Below are 23586 nucleotides of genomic sequence, written 5' to 3' on the forward strand. Positions count from 1 at the left end.
CAAATGCATGAAAGAAAAAAAACATTTGAATACATATCTTAGGGTTCATTTCCCTAACAGCACCTTATCTGACCTTTTCTGCTTGACTCAGACATATATTAGATATTGCAAATTAAGAACCTTCTCATGTTCAACCTTCAACTCTAGTGAAAGGCTTGCAGAAACCTTGGCATCTTATCCTGTGTACTTTCTCTACACATTTAGATTCATCTCACCATTGAATACTATTGGTGTGATAGGGCTTCACATTATGACCTGTGGGGAGACAGACACCTCTGGTCCATAACATCAAGTAAAAATATGACTAATGTGACCCCTTTCTTCAGGGCCTTCTTTGATCAGCCCTGCTCAACTCACCTCTCTACTCCTACACTAAGGAAAATATGTGCTGTTGCCCTTTAGAAAGTTCTCCATTTGCACAATCCCAGAAACTTACCATTTTCCCCTTGATTTATGTATTGCTTATACTTGACCAGGAATCAGTCATCAAGTGTTTTCAGTTAGGAAATATGCTTTGCAGTCCATATGGTTTCTGTCAAAATTACTTAGTTCAGTCAGAGACAATGTGTAAATGAATGGGCATGGCTGTGTTCCAAGATAACTCCTATGGACATTGAAATTTATTTGTGAACACTAAAATTTGTTTCATATAATTTTCATCTGTTATAAAATTTACTTTAAATGTTTTTGTTCAGTAGTATTCTGTACAAAAAACCCCACAGTTTATGGGTCAGATTTGGCATGCTCAGTTTATAGACCATATACTGGATCAGATTGTAAGTTTCTTGAGGACCGGAACTGAACGTTTGTTTTCTCTTCTATATATCTAGTATCTGCATCTTCCATATTGGTGTAAGATAAATATGAGCTGACTAAGTATTTGAGCCTGCCAGTACTTTATACTCACATATGTTTTCTCAGCATTCTTCCAGAATTTGAATTGGATAGTAGCTAAATGCCTTAAGAGGAGCACTTTAGGTAAATCCACATTTTTGGTCTTTTAGTCTAGCATGATTTGGTGGCTCTTTCCTCTATGATTTTGATTTTCCTTAAATGCAGACAATAGTTTCCTATGTGGAAGATATCCTCAGTATCCGTGTGCTCCTACACATCTTATAGTAATGCAAGGTTATGTTTTCCTGAGTGGAAGGTAGCCTTAATATGAGAAAATGATAGCTGTTTCAGTAAAGAATTTGAGATATAATACTTGAATGAAAAGAAAAATCGCTTCTTAGTACTATCTTTACTTTATGCCCTTCAGACCTAAATGCTTAACCACAGTAATCATAATGAAAAATCACAGGAATTTATTTCCTAAAATTCTTACTCCCTGAAGAGATTAATCCACTACTTGAAATCAAAGGTAAATGAAGGGATTTTATTTTCCTTTCCCAAATGGTCTTTTTAACCTATGAAAGCAACAGTCTTTTACTGCAGCAGATTGTTTAAGAAGTTAGACATAAATCACGATTCTAATGTAACTTACATTTTTGATAACAAGGCAAGGTAATTATTAGTCATGCTTGCCTGCCTGTAAAATGCTGATTTGACTAATATGTATATTAGGTGAGGATGAAAGAAAAGTCTTTGGCATCTTGCTCAAGGTCATGGATAAATCTGCAATCTCATCAACCCATATTCATTAACATGAAGTGATATTAACTGACATAGAATTTCACTTAGGGATATTTCAGTGGCTTGGTAGACAAAAAACAAAATACAAAATGAAGTGGACAATACACATATGGCTAATAATCTGATAAATTCAGTTTGGAGTTTCTGAGGTGGCATCAGAGATCCCTTTGGTGTACATGCTTTTCGTATTTGTGTGTGTGTGTGTGTGTGTGTGTGCATATTTGCAAATGAATCACATATATAAAAATTTTGTTAAGCAAGAAATATATCTATTGTTTATTTAATGAAATGTTAATTTCTGGTGGTAGGAAGTGAGAAAAGAATTTGGATCTAAGGAAAGATATGAATTTATTTGGCAATATATGATATAGATATATGAGAGATAAATAACAATATTGGTAGGATATGCTAACTACATGTGCAAACACACACATATGCATATACTCTGCACAATTGCTAAGCCTTTGTTCTTATTCCCATGTTGCCATATTTCTTAGGCTCTTCCTTTCTTGAATTGCTGTCTTTGTTTATTTCTTATCACTCTTTGTTTTAACACAATAGTCTGTTGTGCACACAGCAAATAATATTCCTTATGTTGAACTTTCATCATACTATTTTCCTGCCCTACAGTTTTTCTTCAATTGCTTTTGGCAGCACCAAAAGCAATTTTCTATTTTCTCTTTGACTTAAGTGTCTCCTAGTCCAATTATGCCCCTCATCGAGCCCTCTCCCACCTATCACAATGCTCATATCACTCAGAGCCAATAATGGGAATTTCATCTACTACTGCCAGGAGTGTAAATGTGCTGTTTCTCTGTGTGGCAAAATCTAAAAATTGTGTCCATGCTTGACTTCACTTACACATTCCACTTCTAGTCATTCCTTTACGGGATGTTGAAAAAATGTGTGTGTGAGTATGTGTGTATATATGTGTATTCATAATAGTGGCCACTACCTTTACTGCCAACATTTTTGAAAATAACATGACTGGTTAGTGTCTCCTAATTTGGCCTGTGGTGAGAGTACATTTTTGCTGTGAAATATTAAATACCTAGGCACTGTTAAAAATAAAAATAAATATGAAGATACTCACTGATTTGTATGAAAGCATTTAAAGACATATTGGTGTACCCAATGTATGTCCTTTAAAATTTTGATTCTTTGCATTCTTTTTGCCTTTTAAAGATCACTAATAGCTTATTGTTGTTCATCAAATTAATTCTGGCTTTGCAAGTCTATGTTCCAAGGCCTGCATCAACTCACTATCAAGCTAGGTATCAGGGTCCACAGAAATCTCAGTCATTTCAGTGGGCTTTGTACAGCTGAGTTCATCGCAGGCTTGCTTTTGTTAATGCCCATTTCCTACCCAGTTACTCTTCAGTCACTTCCTTTCGGATGCAAACAGCACTATTTCTTATGATCTCATTTCCAACTCCAATTCTTTTCCTGGTTTTCCTGCTCTTTCATGTTTATACCATTCAGTCTTATGGCTGGACTCAAGTAAACAGGTGTGTTGGAAAGAAGCCTGGATTCAGAAGAGCCAGAATATGGCAAGAGAATACCTGTGTTCCCTTTGGTTTTGATGAAGTGTCATATTTAACGGATGTTTGGAAGAAAGCCATGCATGCATCCGTTCTTGCTACTTTGTTCTTTTTCCTACTTAGTGGAGCATAGTTTTTTAGCACTGAAGAGCTAGCCAAGTAAGAATTTGCACTCTAGCTTCTTAGATCAAACAGTCTTGAAGGAAGAAAGGAACACAATGGTAAAAATCTAGAGCAGGATTTACTTCTGGAGGAGTATGACATCTCTTCATGTTTTTGCTCCCCTGTCCCTTTTCTGTTGCCTCTGTCCTGTCCCTTCAGGGGATATCTGGGACCCAATTTACTCTGGTAACATATTCTCACCTTTTTCATTCCCAGTCTTAATCCACTCATTCACTCATTCCCTGGGCTTAGTCTGAGAACTCTGAGGAAGAGAGAACTGAATTCCTCTGTTTTTTGTGTTTAGCTCATCGAATTGTATTCTAGCACCAGCAAACAGTTTTGTTCAAGACCCTACACTTTTTCTTTTTCTTTCTTTTTTATTGTGAAAAAAGGGGTTAGAATTACATGGGCAAGAAAATGAGTACATTTCTTATCAAGCATTGTTGCCTCCTCCTTTGTTTCCCCTTCCGATCCCTTCCCATACTCCCTCCAAACTCCCTACCCGATCCCCCCCCCCACCAAAGTTGTAAAGTTCATTTTTTGACATAACGACTTGTACATCTCATTGTTGCAATGGGTCCACCTGTATCCCTATTTAAACGATTTGTTTTTCCCTTCCCCTCCACAAATTTTTCTAAGACTCCTTAGGTATAGTATATAAATTGGCTTTTTGAAGTTAATGTGATAATTTAATTTTTGTACTATAAAAATTGAATACATATGAGAAAATAGTAAGTATTTTGCATGCCTACCATGCAGATTCAACCACCAACATTCATCATATGCTCATTTTTAAAAGCCTAAGTTTATCTTAGTATGATGTTTGAGTATATATAATACCTGCCATTTTTTAATTAAAGTTGTTTTGTAGTCATGTCCTTGATAGTGATGTGGTTTCCGCTGCAGCATTTAATTATTCATTCTTAAAGACAGTGATATGGAGGATTAGAAATTAAAATTCAATCTATATGAATAATAAAATTTCCATGTGACTATTTTGAGCACAGGTTACAATTTGTTAAACAAGTATTGTGTAGAAATTATTGTGTAATTATTATTTATGTTATATTGATTTTTCCCTAAACCTCAAATTATTAATATTTTTTAATTTTATTTGTGAACATACTGTACAGAGGGGTTACAATTACATGGGCAGAATAATGCATACATGTCTTACCAAGCATTGCAGCCTCCTCCTTTGTTTACCCTTCAAATTAAATTTTTATCTCTACTGTTTGTAATTAAAATATGGTCATACGATTCATTAATATTATTCTAAGTAGTTACCAGGGACTGGTATTAATTGTGAGCCTCTTTTTATCCCTCCATGCTGTTTCTTTAATACATAGTCTGTGAATTTTGTAAATACTTTTGATGTGTCCTCAGGCATTATCAACTCCTAAGGGAACTAAGAGCAATAGAAACCTTAGGAGACACACAAGTGTCGAAAATTATGAGCTACATTTTTTTCCTGAAAGCATACCTGACTTTTTAATGAAATAGAGCAGCATTATGGCATTAGATTTGAATGTAGGTAAGAGGTTAATAAGTTCTATACCTCTCATGAATAACTCATCTCTTTTGCAGGTTGTTATTCACAGTTGAAATTCTCTAATTAATTTTTCTCTGATTGTTTTCCCCACCCCTTTTCTCCAGCTCTTGTAAATGTGAAACTCTGGGCCATTGACCGACAATGTTTTCAAACAATAATGATGAGGACAGGACTCATCAAACATACCGAGTATATGGAATTTTTAAAAAGGTAAGACATGTTCCTTTCTCCTCTTGAGCGTATTTATTGTCCTTTTTAAATGCAGCAGAGTGAAAACTTCTCTTTTCTATAATCTCAGTGTTAATAGCTTTACAAATTTATAGAAGGGCAAGACGTGTACAGGCTTCTTTATAACTCTGGTGCCAATTTTCAGGATAAGGGGATGAGTCAGAGCTTCTGAATTTTATCACGTGTACTCAGCCATTCCACATTTTCCCAGAGAAAAGTAGCTCACAGGAACAAATAAGAATTTCTTGAACAGTAAAGAATACTGTCTATTCTACTTATTGGTTAATACATTTAAATAATCTCTGCTAGATGCACCACACTGTATGGCTACACTCTTCATTCTATGAGTTTCCACTGAAAAGGTGGGATAACTAAAAAGGGAAAGCTCCAAGAAGCAGCCTATTATCCTTTAATCCTGAGTTTAATTTCCCAAATTAAATTTATTTTATATTGCAGTAAAAGTTTTTCTTTCCTTGAATCATATATGATCATAATAACTCCATATAGAATGGGAATAGAACAAAAAATACAGCCTTTTAATTTCTTAGGAATATTTGCTGATATGTATTGAAACTACTTTGCTTCTAAGTTTATTTTAAAGAAAATATATATCATTTTTGTTAAAAATAACATTGACTATTCTGCTGAGTTTTAAAAGCAATGCTTTTCATTATTTTTCTTTGAAAAGGTAAACAGTAAGTAGTGATATACAGACTGAGCTACTGAGATTTCATTTTTCAAAGCTAGAATATTAAAGTACTTTTGGTTTTTCTTATATTTTCATTTTTGTGAATAAGTGGGTAAAATGAAGCTGATAAGTCAAATTCATATTTGACTTCAGTAATATATCTTAACAGATATCTCTTGAGTTTCCTTCAAATGCAATTTTAATACTCCTTACTTGGGTATTTCTTGTGGTTAATTAATTTTGTTTCTGCTTCATCTTTTATATATTTCTCATTTCCACATGAAATCTTTTGGTTATAATCCCACTGAAGGGACCTTGAAATTCTAATTTTATATCAAGTAACATTATATTAAAATATTTCTCTGTCAGCAGGGTGTTTTTCCTCCTCATTGTTACTGGACAAAACATGTGGAAGTAGAAATATAAGTCTCTTTAAAATTTTAATACAGTTTTCAAGGAAGGTATATTGTTTATGTACAATATAACACACAATATGTGTGTGGCAGAATATATCTGTGTGTGCTGATATATATTTGTGCATTTGTGTATGTGTGGGCAGAGAACAAACACAGAGAAATAGAATGGATATCTATTTCAAAACATAACTTGCAAGTTATTGATTTTTTATGCAACCCTAATAAAGATCTCAATTGCTAATTAACAAATATTTTATATATCTATGCATTGTGCAATCATCGTGTTAATTTTAACTACCACCAATTTATTTTCTCAAGTAAACATCAATTGAATGGTACTATATCAGGAGACAGAGATGTCTCCTTTGTGTGTGTGTGTGTGTGTGTGTGTGTGTGTGTGTGTTCTGTAATCAACTCTGGTCATGCTGTTATTGTCAGAATTATACAATCTATCCTGACAATTTAATGAAACTTGGCTTTCAAGAATGGGTCAACACATTTTTATTGATCAACTGAGAGAGAGAGCAAGTAGAATTTAACTGGTTGAGTAAAAATGAGGTTGACACCAATTTTAATCTCACTTTCTATCAGGCTTTTTCATAAAACAAGTTTACACTGAATATAGAACTGGGCTGGGAGTTTAGAGAAGTGACAAAATGATCATCATTATCTGTTTTAATCTTACTAAATTGTGACAGTGACTAGCTCTCCCTCTATAACTCTTCAGTGACTCACAGTTGCTACTCAATTACTTATATCTTCATTGCCTGGACATTCAAGACCCTCCTACAACCAAAGGCAGCCAACTTACCCTGTTTTAGTCTTGCCTTACTTACATAATCCAAACGATTCCACAGACCTGAATATTTCAACGTCTTCCTATAGCACACTCCCCCCGCTTCCCTGCCTTTGTTCCCAATTGTCATTGCTCAAACCATTTCCTTCTTTTTGATCCAACTAAAGGCCTCCTTTTCCACAGGCATTGGTTTCATTCTATGGAGTAGTAGCCTTCCTTCTGGAGTTTTCTCTATCAATTTTACTTGTTTACTTTGTTTATAATTTGACTACTAAGCTTATCTCTACTCAAAAAACATTCACTTTTTCTTAAATATTCTGGCATTCTTTTTTTCATACAAACTGTATAAGTTTATACATAGACAGTTGACAGAATAGTAAATCCAGGGCCAATATGTGGTTTTTAGAGCTTATTGCAAAGCAGCAGTGTAAAGCCCCTTTTCTAAAAATTGTTTAAAATTTCATGAGAGCAACACATTATTAAATCATACACAGCCCCCTTCTGAGAAGGAGCTTTGTGCTGCTGTACAAATCACACACACTTTTGAGGTTGAAAGTGTGAATAACATTCATTTCACTCTTATGTTCCCAAGTTAGCTATACTTGATACCATTTATTTAGCTAGGCTATAAAGACATGGCACAATAATACCCAAGGGAAATAATCAAAGGCATTGTCAAAATCTCAAAACACCAAAATCAATTAAAATTTTCTACTATAAAATCATTTATTTCCCTATTTGGTAGTATGTTTTAAACAAATTTGTATATCATTCTTTTTGTTGTTTTTGGTCATGGGGCCTGAATTCTGGACCTGGGCACTGTCCCTCAGCTCTTTAGCTCAAGGCTAACACTCTAGCACTTGAGCCTCAGTGCCACTTCTAGTGTTTTGGTGGTTTATTGGGGATAAGAACCTCATAGATTTTCCTGCCCGGGCTGGCTTTGAACCTCAATCCTCAGATCTCAGCCTCCTGAGTAACTAAGATTACATGCGTGAGCCACCAGTGCCTGTCTCATTCTCTTATATAGCATAAAAACATTAATTTTTTTTACAGTCAAACCAGTTAACTGACCTTTTTATGGCTCCATGTGTAGAAAACTTACCAGTTTTGACATTATAAAGATATAAACTGCACTAGATATTATAATATTATACTGAAAATACAACTTGTGGGTGGGGATGGAAGGGAAAAACCAGAAAAGAGCAAGGAAAGCAGTGACGTTGTCCAGAAAGAAATGTACTTTTTAAGCGACTTATGTAACTGTAACCCCTTTGGACCTCACCCTTATAATAATAATAATACAAAATTAATTAATTAATAAATTTATTTATTTATTGTCGGTTGTGGGGGCTGAACTCTGGGCCTGGGCGCTGTCCCTCAGCTCTCAGCCCAAGGATAGTGCCCTACCAACTTGATCCACAGCACCACTTCTGGCTTTTTTCTGCTTATGAGCTGCTGAGGAATCGAACCAGGGCCTCACACATGCGAGGCAAGCACTCTACCACTGAGCCAACTTCCCAGACCCCAATTACAATTTTTAAAATGCCAAGTGCCAGTGGCTAACTACTCAGGAGGTTGAGATTTGAGGATCATGGTTAGAAGCCAGTTCGGACAGGAAAGCCCATAAAACTCATCTCCAATTAACCACCAGAAAAATGGAAGTGGCATTGTGGCTAAAAGTGATAGAGCACTAACCTTGAGTAAAAATGCTAACTGATAGAGCTGAAACCCTGAGTTCAGTAACCCTGTTATTGACAAAAGAATTAAAATAAAATATACATGTATATAAACTTAACACATTAAAGGGCTCTAGCAATCTATGAAGGGAGGATGTTTTTCTCTATATGTTGCTAAAAAAAACTTCCTTCAGAATTTTCTACTAGAGATATCATATATTTTGTATTTTGTGAAGGATTCAATGAAGTAAAGAAATTCCAACACTAACCAAAAATAAAACCTCTAGAAACTGACAATGCAAATCATCAAATTCTACCCTTGTAGTGCTTTCTATTGCACATCTTGATGCATTACTAATCAGGGACAGCCACTGGTTAAAAGAGGTATGGTCCAATTATCACTGGTTATCTCCCCTGGACAATCTCCCTCTTTATTTTCCAGATAAAGCACATATTTGGAAGTGAACAAATTATATCTCTAAATGCACTGCTAGTACACAGAGACTTTTCCTTGCTGTCAAAGTTGGGTTTTATTTTAATTCCAGTATATTTGCCCGATTATGTAACCACCAAGCATGATATTTACCCCCTTCTTTGCTATTAGATGAAAACTGTGATTCTGATCTTTAATCCTCTTCAGTCATTTCTTATGTCCATAGTTCACATTCCATGATAAAAACGTTTCCTACATCCTTATGCAAGCATGACAAAAACGATTCAAGGGGCAGAGGTACCAAATGTGATACGATTGCCATAGTTCCAGCAAAAATCTCAAGTTGACAGCATTTTTCCATCATTTCAGACCACTGGAAAATATTTTTGTTTTCAATATAAATTTTGGAAAATGAGTCAGATAACTGACAGAGTTAATTTGTGCTGCTTTTCTCTGAACATATTCTCTGGTGCTCCCATTGGCAATGGTATCTAGACCCAAAGGAGCATTCGAATGTAGCCATGCGGCCAGTGGGTTTGCTTGTAAATCTGAGTTTTCTTTTGTCTATACACTATGATGCTGATGATGCCGATGATCACCATGATGATTAAGGATTCTGATTTATATAATGAACCGCATTTTCAAGTCAGACTCACAGAAAAAAATAATCTTTTCTGGAAACTGAACTATGGAGTTGATTCTGTTGATCTCCAGAAAGCCTTTTTCCCCCTTCATTAGAGAATTCTTTTATGAAGCAGATAGGCTCACATTGTAATTCTTGAGTTAAACTTTTATGTAACTCCTAGCAGAAAGCTCTCCTTGGTTTTTACCTTGTCCCCAGTGCCATATTTGTGTTAGCACCTGCTAATGTTTCCAGCTCATCCCTTTCCTTCTTCTCATTTCCACTGTCACAGAATAGTGGCATTGAACAAGATGCATTGTACTCATAACCTGGCATATGGAATTATAAGCTCTCTGTACAACTACTTAATAACAAAAAACTCCAAAAGAATAAAAGTAAGAAATTTAAGGGCCTGTTTTTTTTTTTTTACTGAGGTAAAGCATAAAAGCATAATAGATAATTATTTAAAGTACATAGTGTCACCCAGTTTCTGGGAAATCTGAAATTCAGTTCTTCTAGAATGTCAGCACTCTCTTGCTCAAATTTCCAGGGTAAAATTCTCCCCAGAATTTCACAATTGCTATAAGATGTTCAGTAAGACCCTTGGTAAAGTTGTCATATCCTCCCCGGAAACAGTGTTTACAGCTGCCAGTGTAATAAATTTGAATGACAGCTGTGGGGGTGGGACAAAAAGATCTGTATTTTTAACCAGTTCTCAGGTGATGCTGATGCTTTGTGAAGAAACACAATCAATAACAGAAAATGAAATTAGAAAATGTCTTTCAAATATTCTAAGTATTTCAATGAATTACTAATAGGAAGAATATCTGGGTTTAAATTTGGTTTCATTCAGTATAGTTGTGCTGTTTTAGGCAAACATCTTTAAGCCTAAGGCTCAGTAATCAAAAATTGGAAACTTCTCTCTGTGAAGAAGCATAATGAAGAATAAACAAAACAATAGCAAATGTTAGTAAATATTTAATAAGCATGTTCAAAACACTTGAGATGTATCTAATCATCAACAAAAACCTCTATAATGAATTCTATCATATAGATTTACATATTGAAGCCAAAGAGTTAAATGAAATGACACAATTAATTGTAGACAGACTTAGAATTGTTATTTATTTATTTATGTATTTTTGAACTTAGGGTCTGGGCAGCACCCCTTGGCTTTTTCACTTAAGTTTGTTGTTTCTACCACTTGAGCTTCAGTGTGTGATTGGAGATAGTCTTACCCACTTTTCTGCTCAGGCTGGCTTCAAAACTCAGTCTTCAGATATCAACCTTATGAGTAGCTAGGATTATAAGCATGAGCCAACTCTACCTGTCTTCATAAATGCTAGGTATCCACGTGTCAGTTCCCAGGCATGGATTTCCAACTCATTAAATTGCCCTTTACTCTGCCTGAAGGATTCTGTACATGTTCACAATGTCCTTGAAGCCCCTAGATTTTTTTCATGGGGAGCGGAGGGGTGGTAACAGTTTCCACCTCCTAAATGCCAATAGGATTTTTCTTCCTCTCATATTCTTCCAACTCTTGAATAAATTTTCATAAATAATCATTGACAGCTTAAGAACTACCACTTTAAGTAGCATCAAATACAAGATAATATCTTAGAATTAGGTAAGTTCAATAACAAGGGCTTTAATTTGTTTGGAAGTCTGCCTTCTACATACAAAATATATCATTATTGCTAACATGGCTATTAAGTAGCTAAAGATCTGTGTCTTCTTTAGAAATTTAGGCAGTGTATTTGGGGCTTTTCCTGACCATGAGCTTAGATGGAAGTCTACAAACAAAATCTATTCTTTCTTAGGCTATGTTCTGTGATCTTTTAAGGAACTAGACTGTTCAGACATTTATAGAGTATTTCTTGGATTCGTTAGCCTGAAAATAAAATCAAGATGTTACTTGATTTTGGTTCATTTTGGTGTAAACTATGTAAGGAGTGACTATAGAGTCCATTTGATTTTTTAAGATCATATTTCTGGAAAATCAAAATCATCATTCCCCTTTGACCAGACTTTTCTCCTACAATTTGAGGAAAAAGATAGAAAAAAGAGATTGTATGCCAAAATAGCTTTAGGTATTTTAGAGCATTTTGCTTTAGAGAATAAGTGACAGACTATTAAGCTTTTAAGCTTTAAGCTCTAATAAAGCTTTTCTAGAAGATTGGGAATCCTGCATTAAAATTAATCTTGACAAAGCTGGCATAGCCCTAATTTGAAGGGAAATAATATGAAGAATAAATAAAGAGGTATATCCTCACCATCTTCCAAACATGCCTGCTGAAGATATCTTAGGATATCAGATCCGTTCTCATTAAATGTGACAGGAGGAGCAGGTAACCATTAAGTTTCATGCTCTCGTCTATTATTTGGAGAAAGGTTGCCATATTGATCCTTTTAAAGAAAGAAAGGCAATGTGATCTCAGATATCGGCATCATTATATGCTGATAATTGAAAACTATTTATATGCACATATTGTATATAGAAACTTCTGCTTCCACAAGTTTTTTTAAAACTAATCCTTGCAACTAATTTAGATGCTTGATATATAAAACTTGTGGTTAATTTCTCCCCTTTGAATCAGTAATGAATTCCCTACATCTGATTTGGTCCAGGGGAAGACAAGGCCCTAGATGAGGATTTAGGACATTAATCCATCTATGATGCTGCTTCTTAGATTGCCTACATTTGGAGGGAGGAGTCTCTGAAGCTCATATCCCTATGGTCACCCTATCCCTGAGGATATTTACTCAAAACTGGGGTTTAGAAAGATAAAGCAATGTGATACACTAGTTGAATATTCTCCCATTTTATTGTCACTTTGGCTTTTATAAGTTATGCTTGTGATGAGACTTATTTTACTTGTATGTCATTCGTATTGAGCCTGCTGGAAGTAAGTCCTACATTTGTAAAATGTGTTATATACAATATGTTGAAGTCTAAGACAGTGTGTTCTTTTCCACAACAAAAACTATTCTGCTGAAAGAACAGGCATGGTTCAAGTGGTAGAGCACCAGCCTTGAATAGTAAAAGCTAAGCAAGAGTGTGAGCCAGAGTTCAAGTCTCTGTACCGACAGAAAGGAAGGAAGGGAGGAAGGAAGGAAGGAAAGAAGGAAGGAAGGAAAGAAGGAAAGAAGAAGGGAGGGAGGAAGGAAGGAAAGAATCTATTCTTCAAAGAACAAATTCAAAAGCATTTGCAAAGTACTAGGGAAAATAAGGAAGTAATTTTTTTGGGGATATCAGCAACCTAGTTTTGTCTACTTGTTCAATCTTCCCCAGGGCTGATGAGGAATCCAAGAGATCTTCAGTGAGGAGGTAAACATGTTGCCAAGAGGCTAAATAAATATTAAATAGTTTTAGACATTGAAAGCCTCTTAGCTTGTATATTTTATCTGTTCTAGAAAAAGGAGGGTACATCTGCTGGTTGGTTTAGACACACAAGAGAAGGAATGAGCAGCATGAATTTTGGCTTGGTTTTGTTATCCTTGAAATAAAGTTAATTGTAGTTTATTTGCCATTATGATTTTACCAAGGTGAATTTTTAGTGAAATGTTAGGAATCTGCCTAGTTATTTGTTAATTTTTAAAATGGGAAACCATCCCATCTTTTCTACTCTGTCACAAGTGTTTCTACTCAGCTCAATTGTAAGCACTCACCCCAACTCAAGTGAAAATCAGGGATAAATCAAACAGCCAAAACCTGCCACCTTGCATACATTACTTAGTTTAATTTTGCCAAGATTCATTGAGGAAATCAGGGGTATCTTCATTTTACTGAGGAAGCAATTGGAAGCATGAAATTTAGTGGGTTTTTTTTCCTATTAGCATTAGGCTAGATTCAAATCAATTCAATCTCACATTTTTTATTCTGTTAATTATATCAGGCTCACTTCTTCATGTCAGGGGACGAACAATATGGCAGTATTAATAATTACTTTTTATAGAATTAAAACATCAATTGGTGAATATGCAAAACGTGAATAATCAGAAAAGTCTCTTGGAAATAAATTTCTGATACATTTCAGCTATTAGAGAAAGTTCCTAGCGTACAATTTTGGAATCAGAGTGTGTCATATACATATGTATGCATATATGTATACATTCATATATCAAAGGAATCTGGGCTTTTAAAAATTAACTTAAAAATAGTTAATGGGGAAGAGATATTTTTCCTTAAAAATTTCCAGAATCATATAACTTTTAGTTTACTTTGTATAATAATAACTAATAGAATATTTATGCAAAAGCCTAGAAGGATGGCAATTAAGCTGCATAGATCTAGTTATCATATAAATATATAAAATGTTTATAATTACTCAAGACTTTCCAAGAAATGTCTTCCCAGTTGATTTGAAGTGGTCCTAAGGGTAATGACTACATTTCATATTTGAAAGAACCTACTAAGATCTGTTTTGTTGTACAAAGAAAGACAAATCAATGTTTTCTGGGAGAATGGATACGCATGTTAATGAATATTAATCTAAATGGCATTAAATTCTTTTTTCTCCGCCTTGTCCTATCTCCTCTTTCTTTACCTCTCTTTTTATCTCCCTCTTACTTTTAATATATCAATATTTCTTATGTAGAATTTTATTGTACAACTAAAGGGTTTTCAAAATTACATTTGTATATATAATGTGTTATGCTATTCCATGTATAATATACTTTTATCACATTCACCCCATTACCTTCTCTTATTCCCCTCATCCTCTACTTTAGCATGACCCTAAACTATGAAAGCATATGATCATTTTTTCACTTACAACATACACTTTTCTAGATCCAATTCATACTTTAAGTCCTGTCAGACACAACACAGAAATTGTGTTACAAATGGAGTAGCAGTGATTGGACCACCTGAGAAAATCATGAAATCCTTATTGAGCATGTAGAATGAATCCAAGTGCAATTTTTGTTTACAAGTACACACACACAGACACACACAGACACACAGACACAGACACACACACACATACCTTATTCCAAAGTTAACTTTGTAATAGACAGGAGGTAAAAACAATGTATGAAAACCTGAGACTCCCCTAGAACAAATTTTTCAGTCATTTCAGATTAAGATAATCAGATTAAGAAATCTTTCAGATTGCGGAAATCTTGTCTCCCTGGTGACAGTTCACCCAGAAGCTTCACTTTTTGTTTCCATATTTCTGATATCCAGTTAATTGGCCTCTCTAATACTGAATCTTTCTTATTTCAATTTAAACTTCCTAACATAATTAGAAAAGAGATATCTCCCTTAGTTATAAAGATGTCATATTTTCCAGAAAAGAGGTATCTCTGTCCTCATAGAATTAGCATTTTTCTTTTCTTTGTTCTAGTTACTTTTTCTTGCTAAGTTACTTTTGAGATATGTTCTTTTTGTTGTTGTTGTTTAAGTAGACCTATTTTTTATTTTTCTTAGAGTATATTGTACAGTGGGAGGGGTTTTGTTATGACATTTTTCACCTATACATATATATGAAAAACATGATCATTAATGTTATCCATCTTATATTTCTATTTTGAAGACATATCTTCTTTAAAATTTGATTATCTTTATGTAGTTGTACAAAAGAATTGCCATTTAACAAAGCAGTTTATGAATATAATGTATCTTGATCGGTCAACCCTTTCAATATTCTTACTCATTCCTCTCTTTCCTTTCCCTCCTTCCTTCTTAAATTTGTAGGATCTAGGGGCTGGGAAGTTGGCTCAGTAGTAGAGTGCTTGCCTCACATGTATGATGCCCTGGGTAGGATTCCTCAGCACCACATAAGCAGAAAAAAAGCCGAAGTGGTGCTGTGGCTCAAGTGGTAAGATACTAGCCTTGAGCTGAAAAGCTGAGGGACAGCACCCAGGCCCAGAGTTCAGGCCCCAAATGCTTGATAAGAAATGTACTCATTACCTTGCTTATGTAATTGTAATCCCTCTGTACGGTATTTTCACAATTAAAAAACTTACTAATAAAAGTATGAGGGATTTACACTAGACTCTTGACTGCATTCTCTGCCTTCTCTTCACTTGCCCACCCCTTTCCCTTTGACCCCACCCCTCTCCTTTTGAGTACCTGCTTCCTACTTTTTGTTTTTGTTTTTACTTTGCCTTTCTAAGGAGCAACACTATTTTTTTTTTTGCTTTGCCTGTCTAAGGAATAACACTATTTGTCTTCTTCTGTGAATCTGTTAGTATATTTGTATACACTTGCACACTAGTCAATGTATTTACTTATAAGTTTATAAGCTAAATTTGGCTTCCATATATAAGGAAAAGTATGTATCCTTTGTCTCTCTGAGCCTGACTTACTTCACTTTGCCTAGGATGTCCTAGACAAAAACCCTCCAATTTTATTTTTCCTGTTATAGCTGGGATGAAAGTTATGTGTCTCATCACTTAATTTTTGTTGATGATGGTAAGATGGGGTATCAAGAATCATGTTGTTTGTGATGGCCTGGAATCTTACTCCTCCCATTTTCTGTTTCCTAAATTATTGGGCTCCAGGAAAAAGACTATTAAAATTTCTTCTTTATAGTCCTTGATAGATCATTTTTTGCATCTCATAGAAAACACTGCTGATTTCTTTCACTTGTCTTTAGAAAATGCAGGAATTTTTGGAGATACTCAACTACCCCTCCTTAACTTTTGTTTGATGCTTCTTATTCTTATTTCCTGGTGTGTCTGGCATTTTTATCTGTCCTTAAGATTTCAATGCGTATTTAGGGATTAAGTCCTTTCAGGTACTACGTGGAAACTGTGCTAGAAATAGTGGCGGTGATTGAACCACCTGTGAAAACCATGGCTTCCTTATTGGGCATGCAGAATACGTCCAAGGGACAGTTGCGTAGTTGTCCTGTAGTGTAGACTTACCGTGCTTCAGGACGCCACTGCTGGCTTTTCTAAACTCATCTTTTTGTGTATGAAACTTGTTCTCTCTGTCTTATTTAAGCTTCTGGTGGTAACTGTCTGGAAATCAAGGCCTCAACACATACTTCTTTCAATGCTGGAAGGGTTTAGTGTGCTCAGTTATGGCCCTGTTTCTCTATATGCCATTCTTCTGTTTCAAACACTGCCTCCTATTTCTCAGAATGGTCTCACTGCATCATTTGTCCCACTGCTACATTTATTAAATTGTTCTGCCAGGCATCAATTGACACTGAGTGCAATAAAAAACTGTAAAAAGGTGTTGTTTTGGGGAAGCTAAGAAAGGGCTAAAGAGTCTAGAGGGGGCTGGCCCTGTAGCTGGAACGGAATATTGGTGAAAGGGCCTGAATGCAAAGCAGAAAATAAACTCAGACCTTGTTGGGCACATAAAAACAGCTTTAGAGTTCATGTAAAGAGGAGGGTCTGTGAGAGAAAGTCAGGAGAGGACTGACTTGTAATAATAGACTTTGAATAGTAATAGTGTAGCTGAAAGTCTTAATCTACTGACAAAGTCATAACATGGAAGAGCTAAAGTCAAAAATAAATCCATAATCTCTCTAAATGAACAAAATCCTAAGCATGGCAATTGTTTCAACTAACTTTCAAAGATGAATACTTTCCGAGGCCTTTAAAACTGTCTGCCTTAGAGGAGGGGCTGACAGGAGACATGTAACAGGAAAGGATCTTATCAAAAAGACAGGAGATAACAAGTGCTGACAAGGACATGGAAGGAAAATAATTCATATACCATTGGTGGCAATGTAAACTGGGATAGCCATTGTGGATGACAGCTTGGAAGGTTCTAGTTAATCAAACCAGTATCACAAAGAGATAGTGGCACTCTCACTTGGTTGTAGCATTATTCGCAATAGCCAAGGTATGAGGTTAACTTAGGTGTCTATAGACAGATGAATGAAAAACATGGAATATATATATATATATGAGTATGTAATATAATTTTTATCATATATGTACATATAGTGAATATTCAGTTTTGGAAAGTAAGAAGTCCTGTCATTAAAAAAAATATAAATGGGTAAAACTGGAGAGGATTATGGTAAGTGAAATGAGCTGCATACAGAAAGACCAAAACTTCACAATCTCACGTAGAACACAATCTAAAAATGTTCAACTCCTAGAAAAAGCATGGAAGGATCATTTCTAGGGATTGACAAATGGAAAAATGGTGACATGTAAGCCAAAGAATACTGAACTGAAAAAAAATAGAGAGGAGAAACTATAGAAATAGGCAGAATTAGCGATGTTTCCCTTCATCAATCCCACAGATGGTCTTGCACATTCACAGGAGGACGCTCTGAGCTAAGGGATGCAGGTGTCCCATGAGTCAGGATGAAAATAACGATTGCCAGATGGAATGACTACTGTTCCCTGTGCCACCAGAGTATCTCCTGACTAATTCTCAAGATAATCTAAACCACGTAAATGTCCAGCTTATTTAGGTCGAGAATAAACTGTATTAAAGGTTGGGTGTGGGGGGAGGTAGAGTGGAGAGCCACTCCACATCCATCATTCCTCATCTGGACTTTGTATTGTGAATGCCCCCAGTAAAGTAGATGAATTTAAGGGCATAAGGGCTATAGGTACACCTGTAGTATGGAGCATTCCTTCATGTTTTATTTTTCTAGAAGTGTGTGTGTGTGTGTGTGTGTGTGTGTGTGTGAGAGAGAGAGAGAGAGAGAGAGAGAGACCAGTCTTGGGGTTTAAACTCAGGGTCTGGGCACTGTTCCTGAGCAGGTTTTGCTCAAGGTTAATGGTCTACCACAGTTCCAATACCAACCTTTTGGTAGTTAATTAAAGATCAGAGTCTCATGGACTTTCCAGGCTGATTTGAACTCAGATCTTAGCTTCCTGAGTAGGTAGGATTACAGATGAGAGCTCTTTCCTTTATTGTTGGTGGCACTTTTAAACTGACAACACGAGTGTCTATAGGCATATGTGACACACATTTCAACCCATGAAATCAAAACTATTTTTGTTGCAATTCTAAGATATCTTCTGTCTATTTCATTCTGATTCAGTCACAGGGTTGCAGTTAATTTTTCCAGAATCTAAAACAGCTAAGTGCAATGTCAGCTTGTATCATTATCTTTAAATTTTTTTCTCAGTTTTGCTGTTTATTATGATGAATGTAAATAGCTATAACTTATATAAATAAAAGTTCTCTCAAATTCCCAGTTGTATTTAGGGTCATAAAGGGGTCTGATCATCAAAAGTTTTAGAGCCACTATTTGAATTAAAATTAGACCAAATGAAGGCAAATAGATGATAAATTAAACTTTCTTAGAAATGCTTTTCTTAGTACCAGAATTTGAAAATCAGAGGTATGTTCATTAAGGAGAAGGGATAGTATCCAGATTTTGTGAAAAACAGATTTTTTTTTTTGGCCAGTCCTGGAGCTTGAACTCAGAGCCTGGGTACTCTCCCTGAGCTTCTTTCAATCAAGGCTAGCACTCTACCACTTGAGCCACAGCGCTACTGAGGAATTGAACCTAGGGCTTCATGCATGCTAGGCAAGTACTCTTCCAGCCCCATAGTTGTTTTTTCCCCCTAAACACTATTAAGAGGCTGATATGGGAGGTATAAATCTTTTATAATTTTTCTAAGTTTCTTATAGTTTTGCTAAACACTTCAAAGTTTTCACTTTTTATTGCATTCAGGATAACCTTTTAAAATTAAAATTTAGGAAATTTTGAACAGATAGAAGTTTCCTTGTAGATAGATTCATACTTCTAGGAAAATATTGGTATTTGTGAATAACAAATTATATATATTTTTTTCCTGTATGGTATACAGTAAAAACTAACAATGCTGGGGTCACTTTCCAATACAGACTAATAGATAGCCTGGAACAAATGCAACTACTTTTAACACACACAATAAGCTTCCATATTTTACCAGTGTAAGGTCATTTTGGTTGTGTTTACATCCAGAATATAAAATTTTGTGGGCCTTTCTTCTCAATATCATCAACTCTGAGAACTTCTGATACATGTCAAAGAATTTGTGTATGAATTCACTTTAGTTAGAAAGTATTGAAAGTTCCCTGAAACATTTTGGTGTTTGAAAGATTCAGGTGAAGGTGCAATGTTGATTATCATCTTTTTTGGTCGGCTGTGGGGCTTGAACTCTGGGCCTGGGCGCTGTCTTTGCGCTCGTTAGCTCAAGGTGAGCACTCTACTGCTTGAACCACTTCCGGTTTTCTAGTGTTTTTTTTTTTTTTTTTATTGGAGGTAAGAGTCTCATGGACTTTCCTGCCCCAGCTGGCTTTGAACCGAAATCCTCAGATCTCAGCCTCCTGAGTAGCTAGGATTACAGGCGTGAGCCACTGGTACCCGGCAGCTTATCTGAATTCTACGTCGAGATAGAACATCTATGACTAAAATTTTATAGGCATACTGAAATGTTTTTAAATAGCTTTGATTCCACAAACATTTTTGGTTATATGATCCAAAACATTTTGGTGAATAATTCCTTCTAGAACTTGGTCAACACTTGCCATTTTTCCTGATTGATAGGTACTCTTCAAACATTGTTTACAATTCTGATTAGAAAAAATTCAGTCTTAAATCTAATGTTTAGATAAAGCTAATAAATTTAGTAAGCACTATTTTCTCATCTGAAAATTTTATCTTGGATAGTTTATATTTTCTTCATTAGTTTATCTATGTTTTTATATGATAAATTGTCTTTTGTGGATCAGAGAATGATATAGATCAAATAAGCAAATATTCATATTAATGGATTAACATCTAATTTCTACAGTAGAAATCAAGGCATTCAATATTTGGATTTACAATTTCAGTAACAGTTATATTTTGAATAAAATGATTTCTGAAGTTCTTGGGAATTTACTTTTTATATTCAATGTAATTTTTCCCAGAATTAATTGTTTTTGGCTTTTTTATTCTATTACAAACCACTGGAGAATACAGGTTTTCTCTGATTTCTAAGAATAGGTCACTGTGGCCAAACTATCAATCATTAATGTTGATAATTGTTAAAACTAATTATATAAAAACATGTATGAAAATTAATAGAGTCAAAGTAAGTGGTTTTAGATTTTGGAAATCACACCTGCATAATTTTGTCATCTTCCTTTTATTTTGACTTCATTTCTTCCTTTAATTTGCTCTTTGCTAATCAGAGGACTCAAAAGATGAGAGCAAAAGAACTGTAAAAGTGAAATAAATCATTTGTGGACAAAGATAAGCTAAGCATAGAAGCTATTTCAACTGGACAGAAAAGTTAAGACATAGTTGAACACTGAATTTTCACAGACATGGGACAAAGTACAGCTCGCTAGGCAAGGAAACACCCAGAGTAGGAGCACAGAGGTGGAAACATTCAGTGATTGAATTACTGATGAATTTAGAGGGTAAGGGTTTAAAGCTAACCCATTGTTCCTGCCTGTAGCTGCTGTGATTCCCTACCCTCAGCCAACTAGAGTAAGTTCCAGCTTACATATTTCCCCTGGACACACCCAAGGGAGCAATGCGAACTTCATGTGGCAGAAGATAGAAAGCTATTGTAAGTTTTTTGAGCAAGTGTTGGGATATTAGTTATGTATTGCTTGGCAAGAAAAACATGTAGAGTTGGAGTGTGAGGGGAACTGGAAACAAAGGTAGTGCAGAGCTAGGCATCACATCTCAAAATTATCTCTGCCCTCAGGTTGCGTGACTGAAATCTCCAAGTCTCACTTTCATCTCTGATTAATCAACAAATGACATTGTAGGAGAGTTTGGATGAGACACTAGAGGTATAAGAAGACGATGGGTTCTATAAACTTAAGACAGTAAATTTCATGTTCATTGAGTGGTGAAATTCTATAACAGTGTAGCAAAGAGCTGAGTTGTGAATAGCTATTAGGATACCATGTGCTTTTTAAGTGCCATTATAAATCATCTATTTCATGATCTCTTCGTTTGATGGGTGTAGTAGGCTAATAGAATGAGAAAATGCAATAGATACCATGGGTTATACTGTGGTGGCACTTTACAATTTGGATAAGATAGAACAATTTAGGCTGAATAGAAAGAGAATCTTACAGTACATTATTCCAAATTTAGCTTTTTAAAGCTCCAGCAAAATAGATTGATAGCTTCTTATTCTAAAATAATAATATATCATCCCTATAATCCTACAAAATGCATCTACTTTAAATAATTTATTTTCATAAAGCATATGGCAAAAGAGAAAGTTGGACTAACTACTCTCTCTGGAAACCAAAAATGCTTCAATTCATTATAACTAATTCTATATGACCTAGTTGAACTGCTGGCAAATGTTGATTGGAAAATCTCTCAATTGAAGTCGTATTTTAAAAATAATGTAGCTCTTCAAAAATAGCCAAAAGCTAGGTGCCTGTGGCTCATGATTGTAATTTATCCTATCTACTCAGAAGAATGAAATTTGAGGATTATGGTTTGAAGCCAGCCTAGGGGGAAAAGTCCATGGAAGATTTATTTCCAGTTAACCAGCCCAAACCTGGAAGTGGAGATGTGGTTCAAGTTGTAGAACACCATTTTTGAATGGAAATGCTAGGAGAGATCATCCAGGCCCTGAGTTCCAGCTGGTGGCTCATGTCTATAATCCTAGCTATTTAGGACACTGAGATCCACGGACTGGGATTCAAAGCCAGCCAAGGCAGAAAAGTCCATGAGACTCTGATCTCCAATAAAGTCCTCAGAAAAAGCCAGAAGTAGCATTATGGCTCAAGTGGTAGAGCGCTAGCCTTGAGCACAAAGAGGCTCAGGGATAGCACCAAGCCCCTGAGTTCAAGCCCCAGGACTAGCAAATAAATGGAGGTTAGATTATTTGGGAACTAGTTTTCATTAGTATAATGGATAAAACGTGAAAGAATTTTGCTCTGTTGCTTTTAAGGAAAAACATTAAAATAAAGTTAATTTTAATTGACACATAGAGTATTAAACTCATATATGCTGATGGATACCATGGACTACATTGACACAAGTATGCACAGTGTGATATTTGAAACATGTTTTGCTTATTTAAATCTTCAGTCATTTATCAGTTCTTTATTATAACAACTTTTCAAATCTTTCTTCTAGCTTTCTGAAATGTACAATGTACTATTGTTATCTATAATTACCCTTCTGTGAAATAGCACCAAAGAACTTGTAGCTCCTGTCTGACTCTAATGGGTGTGTGTGTGTGTGTGTGTGTGTGAGAGAGAGAGAGAGAGAGAGAGAGAGAGAGAGAAAGCATTGATCAATTTATCTTTTCTTCTCTTCTGTGCCCCCAACTTTGGATATATGCTCAATTCTATTCTCAATTCTTACAAGATCAAAATTTTAAGCACAGAAAGAAAATATTTCATGGTCTCACCCATATGTGGAATCTAATTTAGAGAAGATTAATGGAACAACTTTACAGCCACAAATTTAGTTTAGTTTTCTTTAAGGATAAAAAACCCACCCCTGCAGTGGTGCTGAGAGATGGCATCTGGATTGTTCAGTGCATTAACACTAAGAGAAAGAATTCATTTATTTCAGTATTGATTGACCGATGATTTATTTTAACTTGTTTATAAGTATTAAGGCTACATCAACAAGGCAGAATTTCTGAACATAATGTTTTAGCAATATCCTAGGTTTGTTGACCATCTCAGCATTCATGTTGTTTTAAACAATATGCATTTGTCATTTATGTTCCTGTAGGTGAGAAAGTTGGTCACAGATTAACAAAGATGCCTGTGGCTATAGGTATCTCATGAGGTTGCATTCAGGCTATTCGCCAGTCTGGGAAGCTTCAGCCTCCTCTAAGGACTAAGCTGGGGTCAGGGATTTGTGTCTAAGCTCATTCACATGTGCTTGGCAAGTCTCAGTTTCTTGTCAGGTTGTAGGCATTTCTCTGGGGTTGCATCACAGGA

At 35.3% G+C, this 23586-nt stretch overlaps 1 protein-coding gene across 2 annotated transcripts in view; it reads left to right on the forward strand.

Annotated features, from left to right (window-relative positions):
• Prkg1 (protein kinase, cGMP-dependent, type I) overlaps positions 1 to 23586 on the forward strand; it is a 1080074-nt gene that overhangs the window by 674799 nt on the left and 381689 nt on the right. For both annotated transcript variants that reach the window (XM_013017167.1, XM_013017166.1), the window contains exon 4: positions 4995 to 5100. In XM_013017167.1, the coding sequence (XP_012872621.1) occupies positions 4995 to 5100 (106 nt within the window). The remainder of the gene's footprint in view (positions 1 to 4994; positions 5101 to 23586) is intronic.

This window comes from Dipodomys ordii, unplaced genomic scaffold, assembly GCF_000151885.1.
Source record: "Dipodomys ordii isolate 6190 unplaced genomic scaffold, Dord_2.0 Scaffold34, whole genome shotgun sequence".
In the NCBI taxonomy this organism is placed as follows: domain Eukaryota; kingdom Metazoa; phylum Chordata; class Mammalia; order Rodentia; family Heteromyidae; genus Dipodomys; species Dipodomys ordii.